At 42.6% G+C, this 15,609-nt stretch overlaps 2 protein-coding genes across 6 annotated transcripts in view; one reads left to right on the forward strand and one right to left on the reverse strand.

The window, feature by feature from the left end:
- The window catches only part of zyg11 (zyg-11 homolog (C. elegans)), a 75,637-nt gene extending 63,025 nt beyond the window's left edge, over positions 1-12,612 (reverse strand). For both annotated transcript variants that reach the window (XM_038794223.1, XM_038794222.1), the window contains exon 1: positions 12,537-12,612. In XM_038794223.1, the coding sequence (XP_038650151.1) occupies positions 12,537-12,596 (60 nt within the window). In that variant the 5' untranslated portion in view covers positions 12,597-12,612. The remainder of the gene's footprint in view (positions 1-12,536) is intronic.
- LOC119964569 (cytochrome c oxidase assembly factor 7) lies at positions 65-15,327 on the forward strand. 4 transcript variants are annotated; one of them, XM_038794234.1, is made up of 4 exons: positions 65-398; positions 5,027-5,167; positions 8,008-8,070; positions 12,322-12,796. In XM_038794234.1, the coding sequence occupies exons 1-4, from the start codon at positions 290-292 to the stop codon at positions 12,384-12,386; spliced, it is 378 nt and encodes a 125-aa protein (XP_038650162.1). In that variant the 5' UTR covers positions 65-289; the 3' UTR covers positions 12,387-12,796. The 4 variants fall into 4 exon arrangements, with proteins under 4 accessions (XP_038650162.1, XP_038650163.1, XP_038650164.1 ...); XM_038794235.1 differs by lacking the exon at positions 12,322-12,796 and adding an exon at positions 8,579-8,815; XM_038794236.1 differs by lacking the exon at positions 12,322-12,796 and adding an exon at positions 13,826-15,327 and having other exon boundaries at positions 67-398.
- Positions 15,328-15,609: the final 282 nt, after the last annotated feature.

Genomic DNA, 15,609 nt, shown 5'->3' on the forward strand with positions numbered 1-15,609 from the left:
TGGACGTCAATCAGAATTACGGCGCCACTATTGGCTGTCTCCCCGGCTTGGCCTGAGGGTCACGCGCGGTGATGGCGGCCGGTGACAGGTGGGACGGAGAGGGTGTGATGCGCTGGAAGTGAATGGTGTAGCAGGTTCGGCGGCTGTGCGGCCAGCCAGCGATGACTCGGTGAGGCGAAAGGACAGCGAAGCGGCGGTCGCACTTCCTTCGTACGCGTTTGGAGCTTTGTGACCTTGGATTTGGGGGACGGTAACATGGTGCTGGCCTTCAGTTCCTGGCTGTGAATGAATGATGGCTGGACTTGTCAACTTTCTGAATGAAGCAGAAGTAGGAGAGTTTCTGGACAATCTAGGAATCGAGTACAGTTACCAGTGTCACAAAGAGAAAGATCCGGAAGGTAATGCAACAAATCAACTGCTTGCTTTTAAAGGCGGCACAGTGGTTAGCACTGCTGCCTCACAGTGCCAGGGACCCGGGTTCAATTCCGGCTTTGGTTGACTGTGCGGGGTCTGCACTTTCTCCCCACATCTGCGTGGGTTTCCTCTGGGCGCTCCTGTTTCCTCTGGGCGCTCCTGTTTCCTCGCAGTCCAAAGATGTGCAGGTTCGGTGGATTGGTCATGATCAATGCACGGAGTGATGGGAATAGGGTGGGGGAGTAGGTCTGGCAGCATGTTCTTTTGGATAGTTGGTGCCATCTCGATGGGCACAATAGCCTCCTTGTGCATTGTACAGATTCTGTGGAACTATGAATATAAAGAGTAACTTGCAGAGACTGGGAACTCTGCTTGGAGCTAGTTTTAATGATCATAGTTAGAAAAGTCTCTGAATGGATTCTATGGGAAAAAAACCTCAATCAGAACAGCTGTGGGTTGAAGTGTTTCTGATAAGTTAGGTCCGATCTATTTGATAACATGATTATGTAAAAGTAAAATATTGTGAACTACTTTGAGAAACTCTGTTTCTCTCTCCACATATGTTGCCAGACCTGCTAAGCATTTCCAGCACTTGTTTTAATATGGCCACTGGAGGTGGCCATTTAGCCCTTTGTACCTGCTGCCAATTCAGTGGAAGCTCTTTCTTGCTCCATAGCCCTTTTCAAATATTTGTCCAATTCTCCTTGCTGGTTGTTACTGATTCTTGGTGCGATTCTCTGGCTGCGTTGCGTCGAGCGAGAGCACTTCAAAAATTTTTTGAGGAATTGTGCCATCTGTTTCCACAACTCTTCAGGCAGTATTTTTTTTAAAATCACCTCCTCTTCCTCTTGTCATGATTTCTTTACCCTATCTTTGGTTTTAAACATGCGGATTTTGGGTTATAGTTTTTGGTACAAAGCATAAAGTATGGAATTTGACATTGCTAACATTTCAAAATGTGTAATAATATTTTAATAAAAATGTTTCCTTAATGTTAAAATATGTTTGCAGATTTGTTACATGTCAGGCCTGATCTTGGGTAAATGAAAAATTAAGCCAATTGATTATTTTAAAACTTTTGTCTGTGTCCAATACCTATGAACACTTTATAGAGCAGGGAATCAGGGGGAAAACTCTCCACTGGTTGGAGTCAAACCTGGCACAGAGGGGTAATTGGAGGTCAATCATCTCTGCTCCACAACATCACTGCAGGTGTTCCTCAGGGTAGTGTCCTAAGCCCAACCTCCTTCAGCTGCTTCATCAATGACCTCCCTTCCATCATAAGGTTAGAAGTGGAATGTTCGCAGATAACTGCACAATGTTCACTATTTGCAAATCTTCAGATAATGAAGCAGTCATGTTCAAATGCAGCAAGACCTGGTCAACATTCAAGTTTGGACTGACAAGTGGCAAGTTACATTCGCACTACACAAGTGCCAGGCAATGAACATCTCCGACAAGAGATGATCTAACCTTGTGTTGCCGTGTATTATGTATTACCAAATGATCTGTTTGGCTGCACGCAGAAAAATACTTTTCACTACCTCGGTACACGTGACAATAAATAAATCCGACATTCAATGGCATTACGATCACTGAATCCCCCACAATCAACATCCTGGAGGTTACCATTGATCAGAAACTGAACTGGGCTAGCCATATTAATACAGTGGCTACCAGGGCTCGTCAAAGGCTAGGAAACCTACGGTGAGTAATTTACCTCCTGATCCCCGCCTCCCCCTTCCCAGGAGCCTGTCCATCATCGACAAGGCACAAGTCTGGAGTGTAATGGAATACCCTCCCCTTGCCTGGATGAGTGCAGCTCCAACAACACTCCAGAAGCTTAACACCATCCAGGACAAAGGAGATGCTTGATTGCTTCCCCCTTCCACAAATATTCAATCCCTACACCACCGACAAACAGTGGCAGCCGTGTGTACCATCTACAAGATGCACTGCAGGAACTCACCAAGATTCATTAGACAGCATCTTCCAAACCGAAGACCACGACCACCTAGAAGGACAATAGCAGCATATACCTGGGAGCCCCACCATCTGGAGGTTCCTCTCCAAGTCACTCATCACCCCAACTTGGATATATCGCTGTTCCTTCACTGTTGCTGGGTCAAAATCTTGAAACACCCTCCCTCACAGCACCATGGGTGTATCTACACCGCAGGAACTGCAGAGGGTCAAGAAGGTAGCTCACACCACCTTCTAAAGGGCAACTAGGGATGGACAATAAATGCTGGCCTAACAGCAATGCCCATATCCTGTTAATGAATAAATTATAAAATAAAATTATATATAAATACCATTCAAAGAACAATACAGCAGGAGGCTGTAGTTACAGTATGTTAAATTTTACATGAGCAATTTTCATCATGAATGTGGACATGGGAATTTACATTGAAAATATAAAAACAGTTACCCACTGTCTCTTCATCCAAGTCATTATGGGGAGAATGCTGGGAGGTGGAGTTGAAATGCCCATCAGCCATGATTGAATGGCGGAGTGGACTCGATGGGCCGAATGGCCTTACTTCCACTCCTATGTCTTATGGTCTTATTAATATAGATTGTAAATTTCTGGTGTTCCAGCTCTGATCATTGCAGCACTCCAATATTTGACTGCCTGCCAATTTGAAGAAGCCCAGTTTATGCCCACTCTTTTTGTTTTCTTTCTGTTAACCAATCCTCTGTCCGTGCTAATATTTTACCTTGCCTAGTAAGCTTTTTTGTGGCACTTTATCAAATGCCTTTTTAGATATCCAAGTAATAATACTAATATTATTACTAAAAATGCCTTTTAGATATCCAGGTATAATATAACTACAGGTACAATACAGGTTCCACTTTATCAACCCTATTAGTTACATTCTCAAAAAACTTATTAAATTTGTGAAACAGGATTTCCCTTTAGGAAAACCATGTTCATTTGTTCTAATTATATAATGCATTATTAAGGCTTTCGACATAATAGACTCCAACATTTTCCCTGCAACCTATGTTAGGCTAAAAAGCAAGTAGTTCACTGTTTTCCCTCCTCATAATCACTTGAAAAGCAATGTAGTCTAAGCCATTTCCAATCTAGTGGGTCTGTTCCTGAATCTAAGACCTGAATTTTTTAGATGGCGGGGTCTCGCTTTGCATATCCAAAGAGTCAGTACAGAACACATTCCCCACATAAATTCAATCTTCACGCCAGGCCTAAAAATTGAGTCTAGCAGAAACCGCCCTTAAGTAATCATTATTTGGGGCCATGGCGCGGGTTTCCCGTCTGAGGCCTTCCCTGGCCCAATGTAAAATTACTGCATGGTCGGGGTGGGGCAGGCGGGAACCCAGAAAGAATCCCATCCCTGCAATTTCATACGCCCTCACAGCCTAAAAATCTGCATGTGAGGGAGCAGAAAATTCTGGCCTGAGGAATTTTGGAAAAATTACAGCTATAATCACAAACTATCTGCAAGTATCACAAAGGGAGATATGCTAACATACAAAGAAATGTAGCAATTAGCTTAAATTTATCTGATCAGCTGTTCCACAGTTTTAAATCAGATGATGTAATATTTTTGATGCTGTAATGAAGTGCCTGCTTTTGGTCTTACTACACTTCAGTGGTATTGAAAATATATCCCCTGGTGGGGGAATCCAGAACAAGAGGGTGTAATTATAGGCCAAAATTTGAGCTGAGCCATTTAGGATTTCAATCAATTTTTCACAAACATTTTAGTGGAAATCTGGAACTTGCTCCCTCAAAAGGCTGTGAATAATGTCTCAATTGAAATTTCAAAGGCCGAGATTGCTAGATTTTATCTGTTGGTTAAAAATACTGAGTGATATGGAATAACGGCAGGTAAATTTTGTTGAGGTACAGATCAGTCTGGATTAATTCAGTGGAAGGGAACAACTGAAGGGGTTGATTGGCCTATGGTCCTATGTCCATTGTATTGCAACAGTAGAAGTAAACAAACCATAATTGTGTGCATTGTTTTCCTGTGACAGGTTTCTGCCTTTGAAACTGGCATTAATATTGTGTCAGTCTTTCAAGGTGATGTTATAAAGTAGTTCAGGTAGAACTTGTGCCTCTGGCACTGAAGTGGGTTTTTAAATAGCCATTAGAAATTTGAGTGTTGCCGATGGCAAATATAATTGGTTACCTGCAGGAAGACCAGCTTCCACTGGCAACCAATCTTCACACAATGGAATGTTGAGCTTCCATATTACCTAACAACCCAGATGACTGCAAATGCCAGACATCTAACTGTGGAGAGTGGCACATGGAGCACACTGGAACAAAGTGTTGAAACGCATAATGCAACATGAGGGCCAGTCTTCAAATTTAACCATGGTCATTAGCTTTCAAAATTGGCTCTGATTCTTCCATAGTTTTACAATAAACAAAATAAACCTACATTTGATTATCACAGTATATTGTTACATCAATAAACTATTTTTTCTTTACAAATGTTTTAAGTAAATCTGTTAATGATTGATTGCCAGAGATGAGTATAGAGTAGAGTATACGGTGTGGTTATATATTTTATACTAACATTAAATGATCCCCATGATATACTTTATTTCATGAAATCTAACATTTGATTCTTGCCAGGCTGTCAACGACTTGCTGATTATTTGGAAGGAATTAAAAAAAATTATGAAGCAGCTGCTCAGGTATTGAAACATAATTGCGAGGAAAACCAGCATGGAGAAAGCTGCTACAAGCTTGGTTCTTACTATATGATTGGAAAAGGTACAGTATGTCTTTCCTTGCCTTTTGTTCAATCTCATTTTGGTTATATTGCTTGCTTGGATCAACATTGTTAACAAGCCACTGCTGATGAGGTTTCTAAATGATACAGAAGGGCTGATGGTGTGTATTGATTTTCAATCATTAGAAATCAATGCCTTACTATGGTTCGACATTGCGGAGTTTTTTAAAATAAAAGACAATGAAGTGCCAGCTGCATTAGAAAATCGGCAGTTCTCTTGGGTGTGTGGGTTGGGGAGGGGAGGATCTCGGCGGCGTACCAAGTGATGCAGGAGATGGACGAGGCCTCGGTTGAGGAGTTGAACGGTAAATGGGAGGAGGAGGTGGGTGAGGAGATTGAGGAGGGGATGTGGGTGGACGCCCTGGGGAGGGTGAACTCCTCCTCTTCTTGTGCGAGGCTTGGCCTCATACAGTTTAAGGTGCTGCACAGGGCTCACATGACCGGGACAAGGATGAACCGGTTCTTTGGGAGTGAGGACAGGTGTATTAGGTGCTTTGGGAGCCCAGCAATTCATGCCCATATGTTCTGGGCATGTCCAGCATTGGGAGAATTTTGGAAGGGCCTGGCAGGGACGTTGTTGAGGGTGGTAGGATCCAGGGTCAATCCGAGCTGGGGGCTCGCAGTATTTGGGGTTGCAGAGGAGCCGGGAGTGCAGGAGGCGAAAGAGGCCGGTGCTCTGGCCTTTGCGTCCCTGGTAGCCCGGCGGAGGATTCTTCTTCAGTGGAAGGACGCGAGGCCCCCAAGCGTGGAGGCCTGGGTCAACGACATGGCAAGGTTTCTCAAGCTAGAGAAGGTGAAATTTGCCCTAAGGGGATCAGTGCAGGCGTTTTTCAGGAGGTGGCAGCCATTCCTGGACTTCCTGGCAGAACGATAGAAACAGGCCAGCAGCAGCAGCAACCCGGGGGCAGATGTTTTGGGGGAATGATGGGCGTTAGTTTATCTCTTCCGCTGCGTATGCTGTTCGTTCTGTTCTTTGTAAAAAAAAAAATATGTCTGTTGTTGATATTATGCAAAAATTTGAATAAAAATAAGAAAATTGGCAGTTATATAAAACTACAAATATATCCTTTATATTTGACCTCAAACTGCACTAATCCTGTAAAGCTACAGCATTGGTTATTATTCCAGCAATAGCACTGAAGATTTGTGGTTCAGAACTTGTTGTGCTCGAGCCAAGCTGTTTCAGCACAGGTACAATACGGGCATCTACCCAGCAATGTGAAAAATTGCCCAGGTATGTCCTGTACACAAAAAGCAGGACAAATCCAACCCAGCCAATCACCACCTCATCATTGGTAAAGTGATGGATGGGGTCATCACGCGTGCCGAGTGCAATCCAGCGGCATTTGCTTAGCAATAACCTGCTCACTGACACTCAGTTTGGCTTCCGCCAGGACCATTCAGCTGCTGACCTTGGTTCAAAAGTATGGACAGAAGAGCCAAACTCCAGAGGCGAGGTGAGAGTGACTTGTCCTTGCAGTCAATGGGAATCGGGGGAAACTCTCCTGTGGTTGATGTTATATCTAGCACAAGGGAAGATGGGTGTGGTTGCTGGAGGTCAGTTATTTCAGCTCCAGAACTTCACTGCAGGAATTCCTCAGGTTTGTGTCCTAGGCCCACCCATCTTCAGCTGTTTCATCAATGACCTTCCTTCCATCGTAAGATCAGAGGTGGGAATGTTTGCAGATGACTACAGTGTTCAGCACGATTCACGATTTCTTAGATACTGAAGCAGTCAGTGTCTAAATGTAACATGACCTGGACAATACACAAGCTTGAGCTGATGAATGGCAAGTAACAGTTGTGGCAGGCAAATTATTGAAGAGAGAATCTAACCATTTCCCCATGGAATCAACTGACATTACCATCAATAAATCCACCATAATTAACATCCTTGAAGTTACCATTGACCACAAACTCAACTGGACAAACAATATCAATACTGTGGCTACTAGTGCAGGTCAAAGGCTAGGAATCCTGCGGCAAAGAACTGACCTTCTGCCTCCCCAAAGTCTGTCCAAAATCAGGGCAGCACAGTGGCCTAGTGGTTAGCACAACCGCCTCACGGCGCTGAGGTCCCAGGTTCGATCCCGGCTCTGGGTCACTGTCCGTGTGGAGTTTGCACATTCTCCCTGTGTCTGCTTGGGTTTCGCCCCCACAACCCAAAATGTCCAGAGTAGGTGGATTGGCCACGCTAAATTGTCCCTTAATTGGAAAAAATAATTGGGTAATCTAAATTTATTTTTTAAAAAAGAAGCCTGTCCAAAACCTACAAGGCACAACAGGAGTGTAATGGTATACTCTCCACTTGCCTAGATGAGTGCAACTCCAACAACGCTCAAGAAGTTTGACACCATGCAGGACAAAGCAGCCTGCTTGATTGGCATCACTTCCACAAACACTCACTCCCTCCACCATCACCGCACAGTAGCAGCAGTGTGTATCATCTACAAGATGTACTGCCATTGCAAAAAATAAAAAGCACTTTTAAGACAAAATGCTGCCACGGAATAGTTAATAATTTAAAATTGCAGTCTTCACCAGTAACATACCTCTTGTCTAATGTATTATAAGCTGAAAATACTCTGATCATAATTCTTCAGAAAAAAACAAAGTCTATATGGCAATTCTGTTGTATGTTTTTCACAATCCAACTGAACTTGGCAAAAAAATTCACATGGAATCTATTCTATTTTTCGGATTGAACAAATGTGTTTTCTGACAAGTTAATATATTTGTAAGCAAGCAATATATTTGTATCTAGCAATAAACAATAATACATTCTCAGAACAAATCTGAATATTTGATGTTGTTATCTCAGGTGGATTACAGCCAGACCTGAAGATTGCCTATGAATGCTTTGTTAAATCATGTGGAAAAGATGGTAAGAAGTCCGTTGATGCCTGCCACAATGCTGGATTGTTAGCTCATGATGGACAAGTATTCGATAATAAACCGGATTCCGTGAAAGCCAGAGATTACTACACCAAGGCCTGCAATGGAAATTTTGTAGCCAGCTGTTTTAATCTAAGTACCCTCTACATCCAGGGAGCACCAGGAGTGAGCAAGGATATGGCAAAGGCCCTCAAATATTCTCTTAAAGCATGTGATCTAGGGCATATTTGGGCATGTGCAAACACTAGTCGAATGTACAAATTAGGAGAGGGTACATCTAAAGACAATGAAAAGGCTGAACTTTTCAAAAACAAAGCACAAGTTTTGCATAGGGAGCAAAAGGAATTTTCACAGCAATTAAAGTTTGGCCAGTAAAATCAAATTCTGGCTTAAAGTTTTCTTTTTGTTGGTGTATCTCTGCTAAATAAAATCATGTTGCATTGTGCAGATGTTTGGTGAGGACAGAATTGGACTCAACTGTGATTTTCTGTCATCAGAAACCCTAATAAAACTTGCACATGAATGTTGGTCACATGGAAGAAAAAGCTGTGCGTGATTGGTACCTGTGGAACAGTCTACCTGTAGGAAACTCATTCTTACAAAGGAATTGGAGAACAAAATACTAAAGGAAGGGAATTAAGAGTACTGGACCTTTTTAAAATATGCTCTGTGACTTACCTTTGTGACCTACCTTTGTTAATCAGAAATTATAGAAATGCTCATTGGTTTGGTGACTTTTTGTGATATCTCTTTTTAAATTGCACCCCAAACATTAAGTGGATGAAGAAGTAATATTTACACTGTAAAGAACCATAGGCACTTTCTCCATTCACATGAAGCATAGGGTAAAGCAGGCAGGCCTCCCATGAACTACCACAGACAACATGGCATTGAACCAGCATCATTCGGCACCACACTCTAACCAACTGAGCTAACCAATCCCAACAAATTTCCACTGCTGACACCAGTAACAAATATTGTACATGTTTTCTGTGTGATTAAAATAATGGGTGGGAGTAAAGTTATCTGAAACCCTCATTCCTCCTGCCCAGTATATCTAGTTGATGTTCTTGGGAGTCATGGTGACATTCTGAGTAAGGTCTGTTATAACTCTAATTATGTGTATGCACAGAAGTAAGAACTGATTTTTGTATATACAAAACAATGATAGCTGTATCCCAAAATGAAGATGCAACTTGACTGACCTGTTTGTTAAATATTTCAACCAATGTATAGAATATGGAAAGTGCATTTTTCAATCAAGCTTATTCCTGTTATGGTCTCTTTTTAAAAAATAAATTTAAGAGTAACCAATTTTTTCCCCCCCCAATTAAGCTGCAATATAGCGTTGCCAATCCACCTAACCTGCACATCTTTGTGGTGTGGGGGTGAAACCCACGCAGACATGGGGAGAATGTGCAAACTCCACACAGACTGACCCGGGCACCGGGATCGAACCTGGGCTCTCAGCACCGTAATCCCTCTTATGGTCTCTACCCACATATTTAATTATCTGAGGGGAGAATTCTCTGCCAGTAGTTCCAGAATTGAGTTCTGGGAAGGAAAGTTGAACAAATACTCTAGGAGCAGGAGAACATTAAAAAAAATAAGATATAGTTATTACATTTAGTATAAAATTGAAAAGGAGAAGAAGCAGTCAAATAAAGCCATTTCCAGAGAGATTAAAAATGGAACGGATCCAGATAAATTGAAGATAAGTCAGTGAACAAACAATGGGAAATATTCCATGAGGAAATATTTATTGTAAATATTCCCACATGAGAAGCAAATTAGTAATAGCCAGAGTTCCTTGACTAAAAGTATAGAAGTTCAAATTAAAATAAAACTGGAAGAGGCAAAAGACAATTGTAGAGCAATGATGTAAGACAATCAAGCGACGTATATAAAATAGAGGGGAATGAAAGGTGGCGCAATGGTTAGCACTGGGACTACGGCGCTGAGGACCCCGGTTCGAATCCCGGCCCTGGGTCACTGTCCGTGTGGAGTTTGCACATTCTCTCCGTGTCTGCGTGGGTTTTCCACCACAACCTAAAGATGTGCAGGTTAGGTGGATTGGCCATGCTATAAATTGTTCCTTAATTGGAAAAAAAAATTGGGTACTCTAAATTTATTTTTAAAAATAAATAAAATAAAATAGAGGGGCATGACAAGGAGGGGAAAGGGAAGATGGTGTGAAGGAAGACTCATGTATAATAAAAAATTATGAAGGGTTTTGGAAACATAAATAAAGTAACAGCAAAGAATACGGCCAGGTGGAGATGAAAAAAGAATAAATGGAAGATGAAACCATGGCAGAGATATTAGATGAGTACCTTGTCTCCATTGTTGCAGAAAACTGGCATTAGGAATATCAGAATACAAGAAGAGATCTATTAAAAAGGCTAACTATAGATGACTACAAATGATTGAACTCCCAAGTGGAAAAGATACTGGGCTGAGATGGCCTGTATCACAGAATGCTGAAGGAAGTCAGAGGAAATAATTGAACAGTAACACAGGAATTGAAGCCTGATTGCAATCTTTAAAACATTTTTGGATATGAAAGTTGTGCCAAAGGATTAGAGACCAGATAATGTAACATCTTTGTTAAGAAAGGAATGAATCAACTAACTACTAACAATTGGCATAACATACGTAGTGGATTAGCTTCTCACACCTTTACGTCAGTTTAAAGCTAACTGAGAAAAAACATGAGACAATTCAGGACAGCACAATTTTTTAAAGAGCAAATCCTACCAGATTAATATAAAGGGAATTCTTTGGAGATCATGGGGCAGGATTCTCGAATCCCGCGGCAGTGTGTCCAGGCCGTCGTAAAAGCCATCGTGTTTTACGACGGCGTGAACGGGCTGCTCCCAGGACTAATTCTGGCCATTACAGGGGGTCAGCACGGCACTGGAGCGGTTCACGTCGCTCCAGCTGCCGATTCCGGTGCGAACTGCGCCACGGGATCCGCGCATGCGCAGTTGTGCCGGCGCCAACTAGGACATGCGCAGTGGCGCTAATGCACGCATGCGCAGTGGCCTCCTTCAACACGCCGGCCCCAAAGTAATATGGTGCAGGACAAACGGGCCGGCGCATAGGAATGGAGGCCCCCAGTCACAGAGGCCAGCCCGCCGATCGGTGGGCCCCAATCACGGGCCAGGCCACATCGGAGGTCCCCCCCTCCCCGGGGTCGGACCCCCCTCCACCCCCACAGGCCGCCACCCTACCCTTCCACTCCGATGCCCCGCCGGCCCAGAGCAAATTAGAATGGCGCCGGCCGGGCTCAGCTCTTTTCTTACAGCCAAAACCAAATGAGCCGGAGTATCGGCGGGCCGGCCACAGAAAGCGGCCCCTGACCGGTGCCAGGCCAATGGCGCCAATTCTCCGCTCTGCTTGCCGCATCGGGGCAGCGTGGCCCGTCGGCGGGGATTCTCCAGCCTGGCTCAGGGCTGGGTGAATCCCGCCCTGGGTGTTTCAAAAGGCGTCTGGTAAATTGCAGCATTGGATTTTAGTATAATGGAAACAAACAACATTAAAGGGAATGTGACATTATGGACTTGAAGCTGCTTAACGAACAGAACATAATAGTCAATAATAAAAGCTAAATACTGCGGATACTGAAAGTCTGAAATAAAAACAGAAAATGCTGGAAACATTTAGCAGGTCTGGCAGCATCTATGGAGAGAGAAACAGTCGTAACGTTTCGAGTCTGTATGACACTTCCTGGGTTATGGTTGTTTTATGGGCTGGAACAGTGGTTTACCACAAAGGGTTAGGTTAATGTTGAGACAATTCCCTTTTAGTATTATCTTTTGTATGGGCTAAATAGTATTACTTGGAGATGACCAGAATAGGGAGCACGGTTACTGTAAGGATGGCTTCTGTAAGGAGGAATAATGGGTGGGAGTACCTGGGTGTTGGAATGGATTCTCCGCCCGATTGCCAATTACGATATAGGCGTCAGGCAACGGACAATCCCGCACAATGTCTCTCTAACCTACCCCTAACACCAATCTACTGTCCCTTCCCTTGGCCATCAATAGATCCACTCCATATCACAAGAACCCACTGATGTAAACATGGTGGTACAGAGAAGATCTGAAATTACTGAAGTCAATGGTCAGGTGTAGAGGACAGTAGATTTCCTATCTGTTTTACAGCAAGTCCCTGATGAAGAATTCACTTCAGATATCATAACTTAACAATTCTCTTTGTTTACTGCCTTGTATTTTAGGTGCAGTTCCAATAACCTTTCAGCTGTTCCATCTTCCTAAATGGTTAAATCTGGACAGCCATTAGAAAGTTTCCAATGCCTCATCAAACCTATTTTTCATGGAGTGTCCCATGCATAACCCGGCCAGTTCTCTATGCCAAAGGAGGCAGAAGTTTTTGCAGTTCCGATCCAAGCTATTGAATGGAAAGAACAGATTGGAGTGGTACTGGCCCTACCTTAAAGGAGTATGATTGGTTTCTCTGCCTGTGGTTGCTTTGGTTACCCAGAAAGCCCATTTTGAAGAGTTCCTTCCTTAGAAGGTGCCCACTTTTCCCTCAGTTGAGTTTCTCTTTTCGCTGATAAACCTGACTCGTTCTCAGATATCTTCTTGTTCTGTTGATGCTCTCATATAAAGAAGAAAGCAGAGCAAGTTCACCATGATTCTATTGGAATTTAATCTATCAGGTTTTGCATTAAAACAAGGATTTAAAAGTGACATACTTCTTTGGAAAAAATACTTGTTAAACCATACCTCATTTTCTCCAATATTTTCTTCTGTATATGTTTTTCCCACAAACACCATTCCTCATTCCATATAGTCAATGTATTTCCATGCCACAGCTTATGTTACTCTTAAACTGGCCATTTCATTTGGGACATCAATACCACGGGGACCTTGTTATTTGGGGGAACCTGTATCTTCTCAGTCTACAACACATGCTTTGGAGAGCCACAGTGGATCATTCAGTCACCATTACTTTGTCTATTGTTAGCTTTTTAAACAGAAAAGTAATACTTGAACTGTAACAAAAGCAAATTAATCATTAATGACATTCACATCTTTAGTACAAATAATAGAGTTGAAAATAACAGTAGCCTAGTGGAAAAATCAACATAAAACAAGAGATGCCAAGATCAGTTCATCTGTGGTACTTGGAAGCAGGTTTGTGAATTTTGTTAAATTGGCTACCAGTTAGTTGGGGTGTTTGGAATAGTCCAGTCTGACTGGTACTATGTTATGTAAGGCCTATTATTAAATCCCCTCAAATAATTATAATTATTACGTTAATGAGGTTTAGGATCACATATGTAAGAATTTGTTTTCTCATTTAGGCTCCATCACATACAATCACATACATACGGGGCAGCAGGGTAGCATGGTGGTTAGCATAAATGCTTCACAGCTCCAGGGTCCCAGGTTCGATTCCCGGCTGGGTCACTGTCTGTGTGGAGTCTGCACGTCCTCCCCCTGTGTGCGTGGGTTTCCTCCGGGTGCTCCGGTTTCCTCCCACAGTCCAAAGATGTGCGGGTTAGGTGGATTGGCCATACTAAAATTGCCCGTAGTGTCCTAATTAAAGTAAGGTTAAGAGGGGGTTGTTGGGTTACGGGTATAGGGTGGATACGTGGGTTTGAGTAGGGTGATCATGGCTCGGCACAACATTGAGGGCCGAAGGGCCTGTTCTGTGCTGTACTGTTCTATGTTCTATAACTCTCCATCACTAATTTAATGCTTCCTCTGTTACAGGTTTGAAGGATTAAGGCCATGTGATGGTCTCTTGAAAATCATTTTACCAAGTATATGCATGCTTGCTTAAAATCAAAATGCACTTCCATCTTTGGATCTCTGAACCAGTCAATGACTGAAAGCTCACAAAAGTCAGACACCTATTTTTGAATTGTGGCCTATGAAGTTGTACTGATTTACTGGTTTTTCACATTTCATCTTTTTATATCCAAATTACTTTCTATCCAGGCCTCTGTTTTATGGTCTGTTTTGATTTTCTTATTGTTAACTTATTTATCTTGTTTGTTGGTCTTTTTGTATCTTATTTCTTTTCTTCACTGGTTTGAATTTCTGATTTATTTTTATTTACCGTGTTTATTTTCTCGTTTTAAGCATTTTTGGGCTTATTTAGTTCTATTATTTTGATTCCATTTGGCCTAACTGCATTTCAAAGACTCTGCTCCCTCAATTACCTCCCCCATTTCCACCCAGCATGGCTAGGGAACAGAGGGGGACATGGACTAAAATGATGGAAAATAACAGGATAACCACACATAAAGAAAAGACATTCTATAGCAAGTACAAAATAACCACAAGCTACCTTCTGCAGTGACATGGGATGACAGAGCAAATGACTAACATTTTATGTTGAAAATTGTAAAGATGCATTCGTCTCATACCTAAATCCAAGATATTTCCTAATATCATATGACAGGAAGGACGACCGTTTTTAAAATATCCACAAAGTCTGTAATTCTCCTGCAATCTGGAACACTTGAGAATGTGTATTAGATGGGGTTGCATAACGTACAACCTGAAAGAGCAAGCGGATTGTAACATCGAACGACACACGGTGCTTTACAGTTTGATGTAATTACAACCATGTTGAAGATTCAGCATCATGATTGGCAAAAATCATTGGCATTTGAAGTTGTAAAGTCTGGTGTATAAAATACATTCAATCACCAACATTGGGCATGACATGAAGTCAATATAGGTAACAAAAAGACAACTTTATGACAATCCTATTTTATAGTTTATGAAGCACACGTTATATGTCTTGGATCTACAGTAACAGTGTTTGGATCAGATTGGATCATCCTTTATAAAAAACGTTCTTGAAAGTTTATTTTCACAATTACTGAATTGAAAGTTCCATTCATGGCAACATTTAAGATCCTATAAGTTACCTTCCATGACCCTGCACAAGGAAAGGGAACAGCTACAGTTCCTTTGCCCAGGAGTGACCCCTATTTCTGTGACTGTCAGTTAAACATGGGATTGGCCTTGGCTGTGTTGCTCAAAATAACTTGGTAATTTTCACTAATTTCACTTATACATTAAGAATGCCAGCTTTGAGAGAGGTACCAATGGGCTTGGGACTTCAAAATCATATCTAAGAGCTCAAGGGCAAGTGGGAGGAGGAGCTAGGTGAAGAGTTGGAAGCGGGTCTGTGGGCAGAGGTCCTGGGCAGGGTTAATTCCTCCTCATCATGTGCCAGGCTCAGTCTAATTCAATTTAAGGTGGCCCACCGGGCACACACGACGGCAGCGAGAATGAGTAGGTTTTTTGGGGTAGAAGACAGTTGTATGAGGTGCAAGGGCAGCCCTGCAAACCATGTCCACATGTTTTGGGCATGCCCGGAGCTTAGAGTGTTCTGGCAAGGGTTCACGAGGGCAATGTCCAAGGTGCTTAACACACGGGTGGTGCCGAGTCCAGAGATAGCGATCTTTGGAGTGTCAGAAGACCCGGGAGTTCAGGGGGCAAAAGAGGCCGACGTCTTGGCCTTTGCCTCCCTAGTAGCC

Source organism: Scyliorhinus canicula, chromosome 4 (assembly GCF_902713615.1).
Source record: "Scyliorhinus canicula chromosome 4, sScyCan1.1, whole genome shotgun sequence".
NCBI lineage: Eukaryota > Metazoa > Chordata > Chondrichthyes > Carcharhiniformes > Scyliorhinidae > Scyliorhinus > Scyliorhinus canicula.

Coding starts and splice junctions, on each gene's coding strand:
- LOC119964569 (XM_038794233.1), top strand. CDS start 290: ATGATGGCTGGACTTGTCAACTTTCTGAATGAAGCAGAAGTAGGAGAG. Junction 399..5,026: donor CAAAGAGAAAGATCCGGAAG/GTAATGCAACAA, acceptor GATTCTTGCCAG/GCTGTCAACGACTTGCTGAT. Junction 5,168..8,007: donor TTACTATATGATTGGAAAAG/GTACAGTATGTC, acceptor TTGTTATCTCAG/GTGGATTACAGCCAGACCTG.